Source organism: Hypanus sabinus, chromosome 20 (assembly GCF_030144855.1).
Source record: "Hypanus sabinus isolate sHypSab1 chromosome 20, sHypSab1.hap1, whole genome shotgun sequence".
Taxonomy (NCBI): Eukaryota; Metazoa; Chordata; class Chondrichthyes; order Myliobatiformes; family Dasyatidae; genus Hypanus; species Hypanus sabinus.
Genome location: NC_082725.1, coordinates 7,860,725 through 7,876,783, shown reverse-complemented (window position 1 = coordinate 7,876,783; position 16,059 = coordinate 7,860,725). Strand labels below are relative to the sequence as shown.

The 16,059-nt window shown below is 41.1% G+C and overlaps 1 protein-coding gene across 7 annotated transcripts in view; it reads right to left on the bottom strand.

Moving 5' to 3' along the window:
* Positions 1 to 16,059, bottom strand: part of rbms3 (RNA binding motif, single stranded interacting protein) — a 1,202,299-nt gene that overhangs the window by 479,988 nt on the left and 706,252 nt on the right. For all 7 annotated transcript variants that reach the window (XM_059945024.1, XM_059945027.1, XM_059945025.1 and 4 more), the window contains one exon: positions 8,091 to 8,248. In XM_059945024.1, the coding sequence (XP_059801007.1) occupies positions 8,091 to 8,248 (158 nt within the window). The remainder of the gene's footprint in view (positions 1 to 8,090; positions 8,249 to 16,059) is intronic.

Below are 16,059 nucleotides of genomic sequence, written 5' to 3'. Positions count from 1 at the left end.
CTGATTTCTAAATAGACATTGAACCTGTGAACCCAAGCTCACTTTGTTATATATCGTTTCTGTTTTTGCACCATTTTTAATCTATTTAATAGACATACATATTTACTGTAATTGATTTATGTATTTTTTCTCTCTGTAATCATGTATTGCATTGTACTGCTGCCATTAAGTTAACAAATTTCATGACATAGGCAGGTGATGTTAAACCTGACTCTGTAAATGCTAGAGCTCAGCGTCAGGCAGCATCTGTGAAAGTAAATAAATGGTTAACATTTCAGACCGAGACCCTTCTTCAGGATGCATTCCACTGTATGTTTTGATGCTTCAATGTACTTGTGAGAAATAAAGCTAATCTTAAATCTCAAAAACATATGTTGCATTCACTTAATCTTTAATGCAAAATCAGCATTAACTTTTCAGGATTAATCTACCTATGCCTGCTGACTGAACTATCTCTCCCACTGTGTTGCTTTACCCTCCTCTCCTCCCCTCCTCCACCCCTGCCGAAACAGATCACTCTGTCCCAGCATCACATTCCTCCATACCGTGCAGTATAGGGTCGCTAAATCTAAATCCATAACTACACCGCCCCCCCACCCCGGGGACCATTTCCTCTGTTAATTGTGCACAAGATCATCTGTAGCAGATGTTTCAATGTCCGTGTGACAAATGAAACTAATAAAGCTGATCCTTACCCTCTTGACTGTAAAATACATCAGAGAAAATCAGGCAGCAACCCCCCCCCCCCAGCCCCCCGCCCAGAAGGGTGGTACTGGCTAAGGATAAGTCTGCTGTAACATGCACAAAATGCTAGAGGACCATCAGGTTAGACAACGTCTACAGAGGGGAATAATCAGACATTTTGTTCTGAGTCCTGATGTAGGATCTGAAAAAGCATCTAAAAGGTTGACTGTTTATTCATTTCCATAGATGCTGCCTGACCTGCTGAGTTCCTACAGCATTTTGCGTGTGTGTTGCTCTGGATTTCCAGCATCTCTTGTGTTTATGATTCGCCGTTTCTTTTCCTGTGAGTTTGCTGACAGAATGTCTGTGTACTGCCTGTAAAAGTGGTGGGAATAGATTCAAAAATAACTCTGCACACCTCTTCAGGGACCATTTCCTCTGTAAATCGTGCTTCAGCGGCAGATGTTCATGGGAAAAATAAAGCTAATCTTGCATGCAAAAGTACATTGGAGAAAATAGTGCAGGCCACCAGAATGGTGATATCAGCTGAAAATATATCACCATTTAATTGGCTGGATCTTGGAACCAGATTTGAGTCTAGTCACAGATAGGTTTAGAGCTATTGAGTTAAAGATTAATTTCCAATTCAGATGCTAAATTCAGTGGACTTGATTTGCAAACTTCAATGCTCATTTCTTTCTGACAAAATGCCTGTGCACTGCCGGTAAAGGTGGGGGGAATAATAAATTTCAAACAGACTACGTTTATAAGCTTGAAAAGGAAATGTTGTTTTGGGACATGGAGAAATAGCAGAAGAGTGGAGATAACTGGAAAACCTCGAGACTGTTTAAGATGGTTTGACTAGCCAGCTCCTGCACTGTAACATGTTTAAACACAAGAGATTCTGCAGATGCTGGAAATCCAGAGGAACATATACAAAATATTGGTGGAACTGAGCAGGTCAGGCAGCATCTAGGCAGTGGAATTAACAGTGGATATTTCAGGCCAAGACCCTTTGTCAGGACTGGAAAGGAAGAGAGAAGAAGCCAAAATAAGAAAGTGGTTGGAGGGGAAGGAGTACATAGTGGCAGGTGATAGGTAAGATCAGGTGAGGGGGGAAGGAGGATGAAGTGAGAAGCTGGCAGGTGATAGGTAGAAAAGGTAAAGGGCTGCAGAAGGAAGAATCTGCAAAAGATGAGAGTGGACCATGGGAGAAAGGGAAGGTGGAAGGGCACCAGGGGATGGTGATGGACAGGTGAGAAGAAGAGAAGAGCTAGAATGGGGAATGGAAAAGGAGAGAAGGGGGTTGTGGGAGAAACTATCAGAAATTAGAGAGATCCATGTTGATGCTGTCAGAATATTCTGACTGACGCTACCAAGATGGAATATGAGATGCTGCTCATATTAGCAAAATATAATATTCAAATAATAGGAACCAAACATAATATACTTGGCAACTTTTCGGAACACCATCCTGCACTGAACAGTCCCTGACTAGAGGGGGAGAAAATCAAAATTAGTTCTGATATGACACAGAGAATCAAACAAACTGCAGACGTTAGAAATCTGAAATAATAGAGCATATGCTAGAAAACAGAAAAGACTCAGCCAGCTGGGCAGCATCTGCGGGAAAGGAAAAGGTTAACGTGTCAATTGGAAAGCTGATGAAAAGCCTACGGCCTGAAACAAAAACTCCTTTCAACATTGAGGCCAATGGATAGAACATGGTACTGAGAAAGAAATAAAAACAATGGCAAAGAAGCTCTGGTATTAGACCTGTGAATTCAGCTCAGATGACGAAAAGGAACTATTTACTCTTGATTTACCATGCTGTTTTGCACCTGCAGGTGAGCTAAATTGCTAAAAAGTTTACTTGGATTCAGCAGCACAAAGGAGGACCACTTAATCTTCAATAATCCTCAAAAATTCCTGGTAGTTTAGTAACACACACACAAAATGCTGGCGGAACCCTGGCAGCTTAGTGTTATTTTCCTAACAATCTGAATTATCACAGCACACAAGGAAGACCTTCAGTAGATAAAAGACTTGAAGTGTTTGTACATTCATTCAAATGGCTTGTTATTACATGTAATGTATGTCATTGTAAAAGAGCTACGCTGAAGACTATAATTTTGTATTGAAGTTAAATGTCTCACTCAAACCTCTTTGAACTTAAAACACTCACAGATGACTTCAAAGGCAAAGAAGGAAATTAAATGAAGGAAGACGGAAACTTGTCATCTGAAAACATGACAAAATGAATAACTATTTGCCCTTCTGTGCTAAGTGAAAGAAAGGATAACATAGTCTCGCATATGAAATGTTACTGGCTCTTTTATTTGCAGGAGGTATATATAGCTGATAAATATTTTCTGCTGCTGTCAAAATAATAACCGTGAAATTGTATGGTTAGGAACACTTGCTCGATCATTTCAATTCAAAGTTTTTATATATAGACACAGTATGACTATTTACCTTCTGCTGTAAGGTGACTGTAGTTTCCATTTGGAGAATTAATTAAATGTATTTCCAATATTAGAATATCAAGAATAGCACATGACAGGCTGAATGAAAAAAAAACTACTTAATTAACAAAAACGTCATCTGATTCAATATTTATCATCCTCTTTTTTGAGGCATTAGTAGATAAGGTAAAATGATAGGTGAAATGTTTCTTTCAATCGAAGAGCTTAAGACGAGATAATCAAAGTGTCATGTACTTCTCTCATTCTTTGAAATGGATTTCAATTCACGAGTTTTTTTAAAAATCATAAGTGGGAAATTCGGAGATCCTGCTCAACATTTCTTCTTCAACTGAAATGATCATCAAAACTATTTATCAATGTACTTATATTATGTCTCATGGTGGCCTAACAGGGTGTCTCCAATTTTTACTACGGTAGACCTCTACCATCCTGGTCACACTCTCTTCTCACTACTTCCATCAGGAAGGAAATATAGGAGCCTTAAGGCCCACAACACCTGGTTCAGGAACAGTTATTAATCTTCAATGATCAGGCTTCTGAAGCGGTGTGATAACTTCACTCATCCCAACACTGACACGCTTCAAGGGTTCTACACAACTCTTGGTATCATTATCTTCATTTGTATAGTTTGCCTTATTTTGCACATTGAATGTCGGTCTTATTGTGTAGTTTTTCATAAATTCTGTTAGATTTCTTTATTTTCCCGTAAATGCCTCAAGAAAATGAATATCAGGGTAGTATTTGGTAACATATATGTACTATGATGGTAAATTTTACTCTGAACTTTGATTTTCTTAACTTTCCTCTTCATTTCCCTTCAATATGTTAACCACTGTTGTATGTGTACAATCTCCCAGTGTAGGAATAAATTGATTGAGTTTATGAAAAGCAGCAGTGTCATTAGGAACCCCCATTACCCAGGCCACGCTCTCCTCTTGCTGCTGCTCTCAGACCACCAGGTTCACAAACATTTATTACCTGTCAACCATCAGGCTCCTAAGCCAAAGTAGATAACTTCACTCACCACATCACTGAAATGTTCGCACAACCCATGGACTATTCTTTTCACGTTCTCAATACTTATTGCTTATTTATTTTAATGGGGAGAATGTGAGGCAGCATCGTGTCCTCTCTGCATCCTCAGCAGCTGCCCAGAAACCCTGGGAGAAGGCTCCTGTCACTGACCGGGTGCAGAAGGCAGTGGCAGAAAGGAGCTCCTTGGCCATTAACAACAGAAAGCACTGCCAAATCCATGGCATTGTCAACGCTGGAGACGAACTAAAGCTTTAGCCTAGATCACTTGCAGGCTTGCTTGTCACGGCGCCTGACTGGCAACTGAAAGTCGGGGTGGAGGGTGTGATGCAAGCCTGTAGGGGTGGGGTGTAGAGGCCCTGTTGGCTGCTCGCTGTACAGAATCTACTCCCTCCTTAGCTGCAAGGAAAAGAGCCATCAGGATGGTCACAGAGGCTCCTGAGCGATCCTCCAGTTGGTTATGGATCATGAGTTATGACCCATGGACAGCCCTGATGAAGGGTCTTGGCCTGATACATTAGCTGCTTACTCTTTTCCACAGTTGCTACCTGGCCTGCTGAGTTCCTCCAGCATTCTGTGTGTGTTACTGTGGACCAGTGTTGCTGGGACACATGCTGCAGTCTGATCAGCCCTGGCCGGGTTGCCTGGGTGACAGTGTCTGATGTTGACAGACCTGAAACACCAGGTGACCCCAGGTTACATAACTAATGATGTGTCCCTGCACATTCTGATATTTATCTCAGCACTTTTTGCATTTTCACAGTTAGGTGCCTTAAGCGCATCAGTTGTACGCCCAAGTCTTTCATTAATTCCATTATGGTTATTATTCTCTCGGGGATTTATTGAGTACACCCACAGGAAAATGCATCTCGGGGTTGTATATGGTGACATGTATGCACTTTGATAATAAACTTAGTTTGAACTTTGAAAAACTGTACATAAGCTAAGACTGACAAATAACCAATGTGCTAAGTGTGTACCATCCCCCAGTACTACATCGGCTTTTCTTCAAATGTCAACCAGGACTGATCACTGGTACACCACACACCTCTGGAGGCACTACAATAATGGTGATACTCTTCCTCGTGCATTTAACTTGGAGGATATAATGAGAACTTTTATGAAGGAGCACTTGGAAAAATGAAAATCTATTTGAGGTATAGCAACACAGTGACAGATAATCAATGTCAATAGCAGTTCGGATCATCTTTTACAGTTATTTTTATGTTTCACCCTCTGGTACAAGAACAATTCAACAATTTATTAACTCTGATGGTGAACTGAAGAGCAGGTAGCCTTCCTTTTTGATACAGCATGGCAACAGGCTCTTCCAGCCCAACCAGCCCGTGCCTCCCATGTGACCAATTAACCTCCGAACCAGTCTGTATGTCTTCTGGAATACACACCTGAGGATGTGCTGGGGGCAGCCCACGAAAGTTGCCATGCTTCCAGAGCCAACACAACATGCACACAACTTACTAACACTAGCCCATACATCTTTGGAGTGTTGGAGGAAACTGCAGCAGCCAGAGCAAACCCACACGGTCACGGGAGGAACGTATAAACTCCTTACAGAGGGCGGTGGGAATTGAGCCTGGTACCGTAAAGAACCGTGCTACACTGCACTAACATGCCATCCCATTGGCGGAACTGCGTGGAGTCCCCTGTCACACATGAATGAGATTTGCTTTACATTTCCAGACGAATTAAGGCAGTGAACTGAAAATATCCCAGAGGAAATTCTGGAGCAATTCTTCACCTAGGCTTGTAGTGTGCAACCTCCCTCACCACATCAAAGGCCCTAAACAGCACTTCCAGTTGAGGCCATGATTCACATGCATCTCTTCCAACCTTATTTCAGTGCTCTCAGCACACCAGGCACTGACAGGGCAGCAGTGTCACCAAGTACCTGCATACCTTTGGCTGTCCACTCAATCTATGCCTCTTATAGCCCTGTACACCTCTATCAAGTCACCTCTCATCCTCCTTCGACGGGAACTTGTATACAGAGGGCCCATAGGATTTCTGCGGATCCCTACCACCCATCCTGCAATCTCTTTGACTCACTACGGTCAGAAAGGAGGGATAGGGAGCATCAGGATGAGGGCTGCCAGGCTGGGTAACAGCTGTTTCCCTCAGGCTGTGAGACTAATGAATACCCTGCCACGAGGTCTCGTCACTAGGACAGTGAGCTGTTTACCTTATGCTGCACACTAAGTGCACTGCATTTTATTTTATTAGTGTATTTAAGGTAATATTTCGTTTAGCATGCTGAGTGTGGTATATGTTTTGTGGATATATCTTGGTCTGGAGAAACAATGTTTCGTTTGATTGTATATATGTACAATCAGGAGATAATAAACTTGAACTTTAACTAAAGAGAACTTGTTGAATTCAATGTTAAGCCCATTGGTCTAATGGATGGTAACTGTTTCTTTCCTTTGTTTTGGACTCGTGGAGGAAGCAGGGGACTGGGACACCAAACTGGAACTGGCAATACAATGATTGGAATTTATATTTTTTATTCCATTCCTACCCTGGCTTTCTGGGTGGGAGGGTGGAGATATTTCTCCAACAAAGAAGGTGTAAGGCACTCCTTCTCTCCGCTAGCCTGCAGGTCACTCTTGGGCATGATGTAGCACCTGTTTAGCCCCACAATCAGGGTCACATGAAGCCATGGGAGCAGGTGGTGGATGGTCGTATGAACAGCTGGTGCATATCACAAATCCTGGTTATGTGACCACTGACGCCAGGCAGACAATCTCAGAAGAGTATTGATAATGGCTGGGATCACCTGTCATATAATGACTCTGCCCAGAAAGCAGCAATGGCAAACCACTTCTGTAGAAAAATTTACCGAGTACAATCATGGTCATGGAAAGATGATGATTGCCCACGTTATTCAACATGGCACATAACCAATGAATGATTGCTTGCATGACAATCCCACTATCCTTTTGAAATTCATTTTTGTCTTCATCCAAACTCTACTTCTCCTTTTTTTCCTTTCCCAATCTTCTTTATTTGCATCTTAAAAATATTCACTTGGAATGTTTTTCAGCTCAACGAACTGAAAAACTGAAACTCTGTTTCTTTATCTATAGGTGCCTCCTCTCTGCTGAACAAATCTAGTATAATTTGGATTATTTCAACACTTGCTATATATGCGGTACTAATTTCTAATTATTCGGTAAATAAAGCAAAGCCTTTTGAGTAATATCTTCCAAATTGTACACCAATATATATCCCTCACAACCTTGAGAAGATAGTGATTACAACCACATTTACATTTTCATATTTCTACATTTTAGAACATAGAACACAGAACAGCAAAAGCTCTTTGGCTCTCAATGTTGTGCTAGCATTTTGACCTACTGTAAGATCTATCTAACTCTACACTTTTACCTATAATTTTCTCTTTCAATCATTTTCTTTCAGTCCTGTGCCTACCCAGGAGTCCAAGTGTTTTTAAGGAATCAATGGTAAATACTCAAACATATAAGCATAATGGAAGGAAATATTTGTATACTAAATATGTATTTTATACAGAAATTGAGAGTTATTACTGAGCTCGAATCAATACCCTCATGAAAGTGACAGCATTCCATTCACAAAATGCTGGAGGAACTCAGCAGTTCAGGCAGCACCTACAAAGAGGAATAAACAGTTGACACTTGGGGCCAAGATCCTTCTTTAAGACTATTGAAGTTGATCAAGTCCTGATGAAGGGTCTTGCCCTGAAATGTTGGCTGTTTATTCCTCTCTGCAGATACTGCCTGATTTGCTGAGTTCCTCCAGATTTCCTTGAATTTATGGTATCTCATTTTCTTTCCTGCAATGAAGGATCTGCCTGAAGATACCGTTTTCAACAATAAAGGAACCACTTACGGCTGGCACAGCTTGATGAGATCCTGGTCAGTCGTGCCGGGAGGCAGGCCTCTAATGTAGAGATTAGTCTTGCTCAGCTGTTCACCACCACTGTTGTTGCTGCTGTTTGTGCTTGGACTGGGTGGAGCCATAGGGTGGGGAGCTGGTGCATAGGATTGCTGAAATTCAAAAGTTGCAAACACGTGAGAAAGCAATTCCCCATTTATTGTTCAATGATTATTTATCCCCCACATGAAGCATACTTGCTAGAAACCGTCATGCCTCCAAAAGGCAGCACGCATCATTAAGGACCCCCACCGCCTAGGACATGCCCTCTAGTAACTCTTTACATACATAGAGTGGAGAGCATTTGTATTGGTTGCACCACCCTCTGGTATGGAGGGGCCACTGTACACTGATCAGAAAAAGCTGCTGAGAGTTGTGAACTTGGCCAGCTCCATCATAGGCACTGGCCTCCCCAAAAGTGAGAAAATCTTCAAAAGGCGATGCCTCAAAAAGGTGACATCTATCATGAAGGACCCTGGCCAAGACATGCTCTCTTCTCATGACTACCATCAGAGAGGAGCTACGCGAGCCCAAAGACACACAGCTTTTTCCCCTCCACCATTAGTCAATTAACCCATGAACACTTCTTCAATATTTATTTTCTTATTGATGAAGAGATACAGCACAGAATAGGCCCTTCTGGCCCTTCAAGCTGTGCCAATTTAACCCTCACCTCATCACGGGACAATTTACAATGACCAATAAACCTACTAACCGGTACATCTTTGGACTATGGGAGGAAACTGGAGCAAACCCACACGTTCTACGGGGAGAACGGACAAAGTCCTTACAGAGGACGCCAGGAGTGAACTCCAAATTCTGACGCCCTGAGCTGTAATAGTGTTGAGCTAATTGCTATGACACAATGGAGCAGCAGCTCTCTTGATATATATTTCTTTTTGCAATTTATTTTATATTTTATGTATTGCATTGTACCGCACAACACATTTCACGACATACGTCAGTGCTAATAAGCCTGACTCTGATTCAGAAACCCTGTCATTTTTACATTGCTAGTGTTTTCTCCACAGCTGGCACAGCAGTCTTGCCAGATTCCAGCTTAATTTGGTAACTTTTTCTATTTCATGAACATTTCCTATAGCAAGTCAGCAAAGGATACTCCCAAGTCAAGTGCAATGATAGTCAGCTGGAAAGTCATTTCTACTATGCATTGACAAAATCATTTAAGCACAACATTAAGAGATCGGGGAGACAGTGGTATTTCTATTCTTACAGTCATGCTCTTCTTACAATCTCTCTGATTGAGACTACTAGTGTTTATAAAGGATAATGGGATGGATTTCTATGAATCTGGGCCAATTAAGAGTCTTGAACAAAGATACCTCAAACTGTGTAGCTGGAGACTTTGATCTCACCAGTCTGGCTTTGAACACTTTATGATTGAAGTATTATTCTGACTATCTAAAATGCTGAGTCTCTAAAGATAAACTCATATTTGAATAACAAAATAATTTTTTTGATGTTTTACTCAACTTTTAACATTCACCCTCAATAGCTTGAGAACCTTTACTCTTTTTTTTTTCTGTTTGACAATTCTAACTAATTAATTGTCTGACTAACTCCATACATGAAAGCAGGTAGAGAGAATATAACGATCATTCATCCATTAATTTAATAAACTCAGTACATAATGTATGCATCTCCATTTTCTCTGATTCAAGTGAATCTTAATAAGATCAACTTTTTTTAACAATGTCTTAAAAAACTCAAGTAAAATGTATTGTTCAAGTTCAAATTTATTATCATTCAACCGTATACCAAAAGCCCTCCATACCATACATCTACAAGGAGTGCTGCCATAAGAAAGCAGCATCCTTCATCAGGGACCCTCACCTTCCAGCCACATTCTGTTCTCCCAACTGCCATCAGGAAGGAGGAGGTACCGGAGCCTTAGGTTCCACACTACCAGTTTCAAGAACATTTATTACCCTTTAACCATCAGGCTCCTGAACCAGCGTGGATAACTTCACCCATCTCAACAATAAACTGATTCCACAATGGATGAACTCTATTTCAAAGACTCTACAACTCACGTTTTCAGTATTATTTATTATAATTACTATTAGTTTTTTAGCATTTGTACAGTTTGTCTTTTGCAAATTCATAGATTGTCCATCCTTGTGCATAGTTTTCATTGATTCTATTGTGTTTCTTTGTACCTACAGTGATTGCCTGCAAGAAAATGAACCTCAGGGTCGTATGCATTGACATATAAGTACTTCGATAACAAATTTACTTTGAGATAGTGAATAAAGCTGGTAAAGTGCGTCAGATTGCAATCAAGTATTGTGGTTAATGTATAAAATTTAAGACTAAAACACAGGTATCAAGAAAATCTATCAAGAAATGACCTACTCAGTTATAGGGTAAGAATGTAACAGATCTACTCTGAAATTATTCAGTGATTTGTGTCTGTTCTGCTGACATCAAGGAAAGGTAACTGAAACAGTTGCCATGTTATTGCTTCTTGTCATTTTAGCATAACAGGAAGATTTTCCCCACAGGATTGTAGCTCTAATTCTGAACAATTTGAAACATGTTGGCCCTTTTAGTAGCTTGTGAGAAAGAACTACTTAGACTCTACCCATTTCATGGTCAAGACAGTGTCAAGAAAGCTCAACTGTGAAAGTCAGATTTGCCTGAATTTGAATTGTTTAGACACATTCAAAATCTCTGCTTCTGGGTGGTCTGAAAGAACATTGCCCCAGAATTAAGACTTCATTCTTGTCTGAAAAAATAAGCTTATATTGATAGTCATTGACTATTTTCTAAACAAGAAAATTGGAGGCTCAAAAGGACTTGGGAGACATACTGCAGAATTCCCTAAACATTAACTTGCAGAAGGTAGTAAGGGAGGCAAATGCAACATTAGCATTTGTTTCCAGAGGACTAGAATATGAAAGCAAGGATGTGATGCCGGATCTTTATCGGTCAGACTGCACTTTAAGTATTGTGAGCAGTTTTGAATCTTTTGTCAAAGAAAGGATGTGCTGGCTTTGTGAGAGTGCAAAGGAGATTGAAAAAAACAATCCCAGGAATTAAAAGATAGAAGTATGAGGAGCGTTTGATGGCTCTAAGCTAAACGAGCTGGAGTTTAGAACAGGGGTTCCCAACCTATGATCCATGGACCCCTTGATTAATGGTATTGGTCCACTGCATAAAGAGGTTGGGAACCCCTGGATTAGAAGAATCAGGTGGGGGGTGGCAGACCTCATTGAAACCTACCGAATATTGAAAATAAATAAATCAGCCAAGATCAAAAGGCATAGCAGACTCAAAGGGCTGGCCGGCCTAACTTTGCTCCTACATCTTATGATCCAAGGTCCATGGTTTATGACTTTAAAATGCATCGTCAACATTTCTTTGAAATGAGAAAATATCAGAAAAGAACTTGAATAGGAAGCACTGCACTGAAGTAGAGTGATATCAGCCGCAGAAACCACAACTATATATTCAGCTCTCATCTTTTAACTTTATTTGTAATTATTCTAACCACATTGCTAGACAGACAATAATACCTACATTGTTTTTTTGTGCTTCATATTCCACCTGAGAAACATGCAGGCTGCGTACTATGACACCTCTACCCTGCGCAGGATGGGGTCTGGAAATCGATCTACCTTTATGCACCCTAGGTTGCCATCATCTCCTCTTTCATAATATTTATATGTTTCTAGACATCACAGTTCTCTCCCCTGCATTCCATAGCTCCCAGGACTTTACAGTCAAGAAGTAGTCATTCAATACTTTGCTCACCTCCCATGACTCCACACATGGATGACCAAACTAATCCTTAAGAGGACCTGTTCTCTCCATTGTTATGCCTTTGCTATTGATCTGTGCAAAGGTTTTGGGCACATATATGTAGCCTAATACTTTTGTGTGGTACTGTATTTGTTAATGTGGATGGGGGAGCGAGATTGTAAATATGGCAGGAGTGCAGGGTGTTGGAATGTTGGTGGAGTGCCATGGGAGGGGTGTGGGACAAGTGGCAGAAAAGTAGGGGGTGGTACAGGTGCAAACACACCCTGCCTGAAACACCAGGCAAAATCACTTAATCCCAAAACCACTGGTTTATCGATTATAAATGAATGTCTCTCTAGTGCTTCCCACTCCTTCCCCTTTCCCCTCTCCTTTCTCCCAACCATGATTCCTTTTCCTTGCTCCCTTCCCACTTTCGGTTCAGAATAGAGACCCATATCAGAACCAGGTTTACCATCAATCACATATGTCATAAATAAAAACACAAAATGCTGGCAGAACTCAGCAGGTCAGACAACATCTATGGGAGGAGGAAGTGACGACGTTTCGGGTTGAAACCCTGTCACTACCTCCTCCCATAGATGCTGTCTGGCCTGCTGAGTTCTGCCAGCATTTTGTGTTTTTATTTATTTCCAGCATCTGCAGATTCACTCATGTTACATATGTCATAAAGTTTGTTTTTCATTTGCGGCCGCAGTACAGTGCAATACATAAAATTACTACAGTATTGTGTAAAAGTCTTAGTCAGCACACTGTCATAATATATACTGTATGAGAATTTTGCACAATGTTGCAGCATCTCTTTTCATTTTCCTTTGTTTGCCAAAGTCACCTCATGTCCTCTTTCTACCTGCTGATTTCCCTTTCCAGTGTAGCAGTTTGGTCATTTAGCCCTCGAGTCTGCTCTGCCTATCCATCGTGGGTGATTTATTATCCCGCTCAACCCCATTCTCCTGCCTTCTCCCTGTAAACTTTGATGCCCTCACTAATCGAGATCTTCCTGCTTTCTTTGCAAAGTAGCTCCCTCTTAGAATTTCAGCTAAACCAGATGATGAAGAGATACTTTCATATCCCTTAAACTCCTCAAGGAATTTGATTGATCTCAGTAGTCTTCAATTCCGTTTGTTTGCTGACTAATGGGACGATATTCCTCATTAGTCAGAGTTCCCCAATCCTGCCCATTTTGCCCTTCACTCTGAAATAAATTTGTTGCTACCAAATTCTCCGTGTCATGTTGAGAAGCCTCCCCTTGCTGGATTCTCCTTTACCTGCTGACAGCCTTTCCTAGTCACCCTAACATAAGGAGGAAGTTCAAATTCCAGTTTATTGTGATTCAAGTGCATACGTATACGGTATAGCACTAAACAAAACAACGTTCCTCCAGACCAAGGTGTACAAGACAGTACATATAACTCACGCATAGCACATAAAGTAATTTCACAACAAATAAATAAACAAATAGTAAAATATATTCCTACAAGATTGACATTTATCAGGTGCACTTATGACTGAAGTTGAAAAGTAAACAGTGTAACACTACTGGTGCTTCTGAGGTGATGAGACCAGGCTGGTGGCAGGGATTTCAGTCATCTCTCTGCCTGGGGGAGGAAGCCGCTTCCCATCTGTGGTGAACTACATATACCTGTCTGGACACGCCCCTCTGCTGATTGCTCCTGTGGCTCCTCCCACAGACCCCGGTATAAAGGCGATTGGAGGCACTGGTCCTCCCTCAGTCTCCAGGACGTTGTGTGATGGTCTCTTGCTGCTGACTGCTCTCTTCCAGCTAATAAAAGCCTATCTCTCACCTCACGTCTCTGAGAGTTATTGATGGTGCATCACCATCCTAACGGCCAGAGGGTGTTGGATCTGTGGAATTTGTTCCCACAGAGAGTTCTGGAAACCATACGTTGGATGCATTTAAGGCAGAGATTGATAGTTTCTTGACTGGTGAAGGAGTAAAGGGTTACAGGGAGAAGACAGGGAAATGAGGCTGGAAGAAATTATCCATAATTAAATGGTGGAGTAAATTCAATGGGCTGAATGACCTATATTTTATGGTCTGATGGAGTTTCTCAACAGTCTGATCAGAACAGAACCATGTAAAAAGGGGCTTTGAAAAGCCATACAACAAAACACCCAAATGGCAAGAGCAGGTCATTGTTCCTTCATGTCCATGTAAATATATAAAAAGAACAAAAATAAAGAACTGTAACTACATCAGCATTTGCTTTTGCTGAGACCAATATTTTGCAATTGCTTCTCCACTCTTCTTGTAGACTCACAATTCAAGATTGTTTAATGTCATTTCCAGTACACAAGTTTAAAGGAGAACAAAATAATTGTTCCAGATCTGATGTAGCCCAAAATGGCACAAAAAGATAAAGAACAACATACAAAAACTCAATAAATATAAACACATAAGGTAGCTTAGGATGTTGGTGAACATTGGTGGCTCAGGCTGAGGTGTTTGATGTTGTGGTGTTTGCTGAGCTTGGCAATTAACTTGCAGATGTTTCATCACCAGTCAAGGTGACATCCTCAGTTATTGTTGTTTTTCTCTGGGGATGTTTGCTTTTGTATAGCCGCCCATTTGCTTGCCTCGGTTCTGACTGGCTACCCTTTCAGTCGAGCTTTGAATTAGAAACATAGAAATTCTATCAGTTTGCTTTTCTTTAGCTTGAGCAGATGAGTTGAGGCATCGTAAGCAATCAACTTGTTTACAGGAACACAACCTGGTGGAACAGCGAAATGATCCACTGTCCCTGATCCTGGTACATGAAGACAGAGAAGGACTCCACTTTAACTGGGACACCGCAGAGGTTCTGCTGCAAACACATGATGATCTTTAGAAGTGTGGTTCTCTTCTGATTACTCTGCAAACAAACATATCGAAATAGACACCATCCACGAACAAAACATGAGCCAATAGAATTCAAAGGTCAACTATAGAGGTAGCCAATCAGGATCAAGGCAAGCAAATGGAGGCCTCAACCAGTGATGAAACACCTACATGCTAATTGCCAAGCTTGGTGAACATCACAACATCATATGTACAGAGATTGACCGTATGTCCATAATGTGACGCTCGGCACAGGAGTATCTGTACGTAAGGTGACTCTGAGAGGACATGATAAATAGTGGTGGTTGGGGATGTTGTGGGGTGGGTTACTGGGTGGAAGTCTTAATCATGCTTATGACTTAGGGAAAGTAACTGTTTTTGAGCTTGGTTGTCCAGGCATGGATGCTATGTAGCTTCCTCCCTGATGGGAGTGGGACAAACAGTCCATAAGTAGGGTGGGTGGGTACTTTTATGATGTTACTGGCCCTTTAGAATGACAACTCTGTAACCAGAAATGAACTTCCTCTAAAGTCAAACACCGTTCTGTTTGTTGAGTTAGTATTCCGAATGCCAGAATTAATTTTTGTAATGGATACAAATAACCAAAATGATTAGGTGTCTACTGTTACTGTTCATTTCAGAGGTTTTGTCCTCTGTGTACAATTTGTCTTTAAAACAACAAAGACATTTTGTCTGTGCTATTATCACTTGAGCTGTCTGGAATCACAGTTTAGATTCACAGCTCAACAAAGTATTAACAAAACAAATTTACGTCAGTAAGTCTGATGAAGATGGCAAGATTTCTTTCTTTATGACTCTCTTATATGATTAAGCTGAACATATTTAGTGAAAGCAACACACAAAAAATGCTGGTGGAACACAGCAGGCCAGGCAACATCTATGGGGAGAAGCACTGTCAAAGTCAGTCCTGACGAAGGGTCTCGGCCCGAAACTTCGACAGTGCTTCTCCCTATAGATGCTGCCTGGCCTGCAGCATTCCACCAGCATTTTGTGTGTGTTGCAAACAATTTCCAGCATCTGCGGATTTCCTCATGTTTGCATACTTAGTGAAAAGTCAGTTGCATGCATGCTATTCTATCTTCAACACTGCATCATGTGCTGGTTGAGAGCCAACTTTTGATAAAATAATCAGCACATGGCCCAATTAGGAAGACACATTTCATTCAACATGACATTAAAAGAAAGAAGTAATTTTAGTAAACTGTCCAAATACTTTTAACATCTAAGGTATTTCAACATTTAAAAGAAAAGAGCAGGTCCTCGGGACCCACACTAACAGGC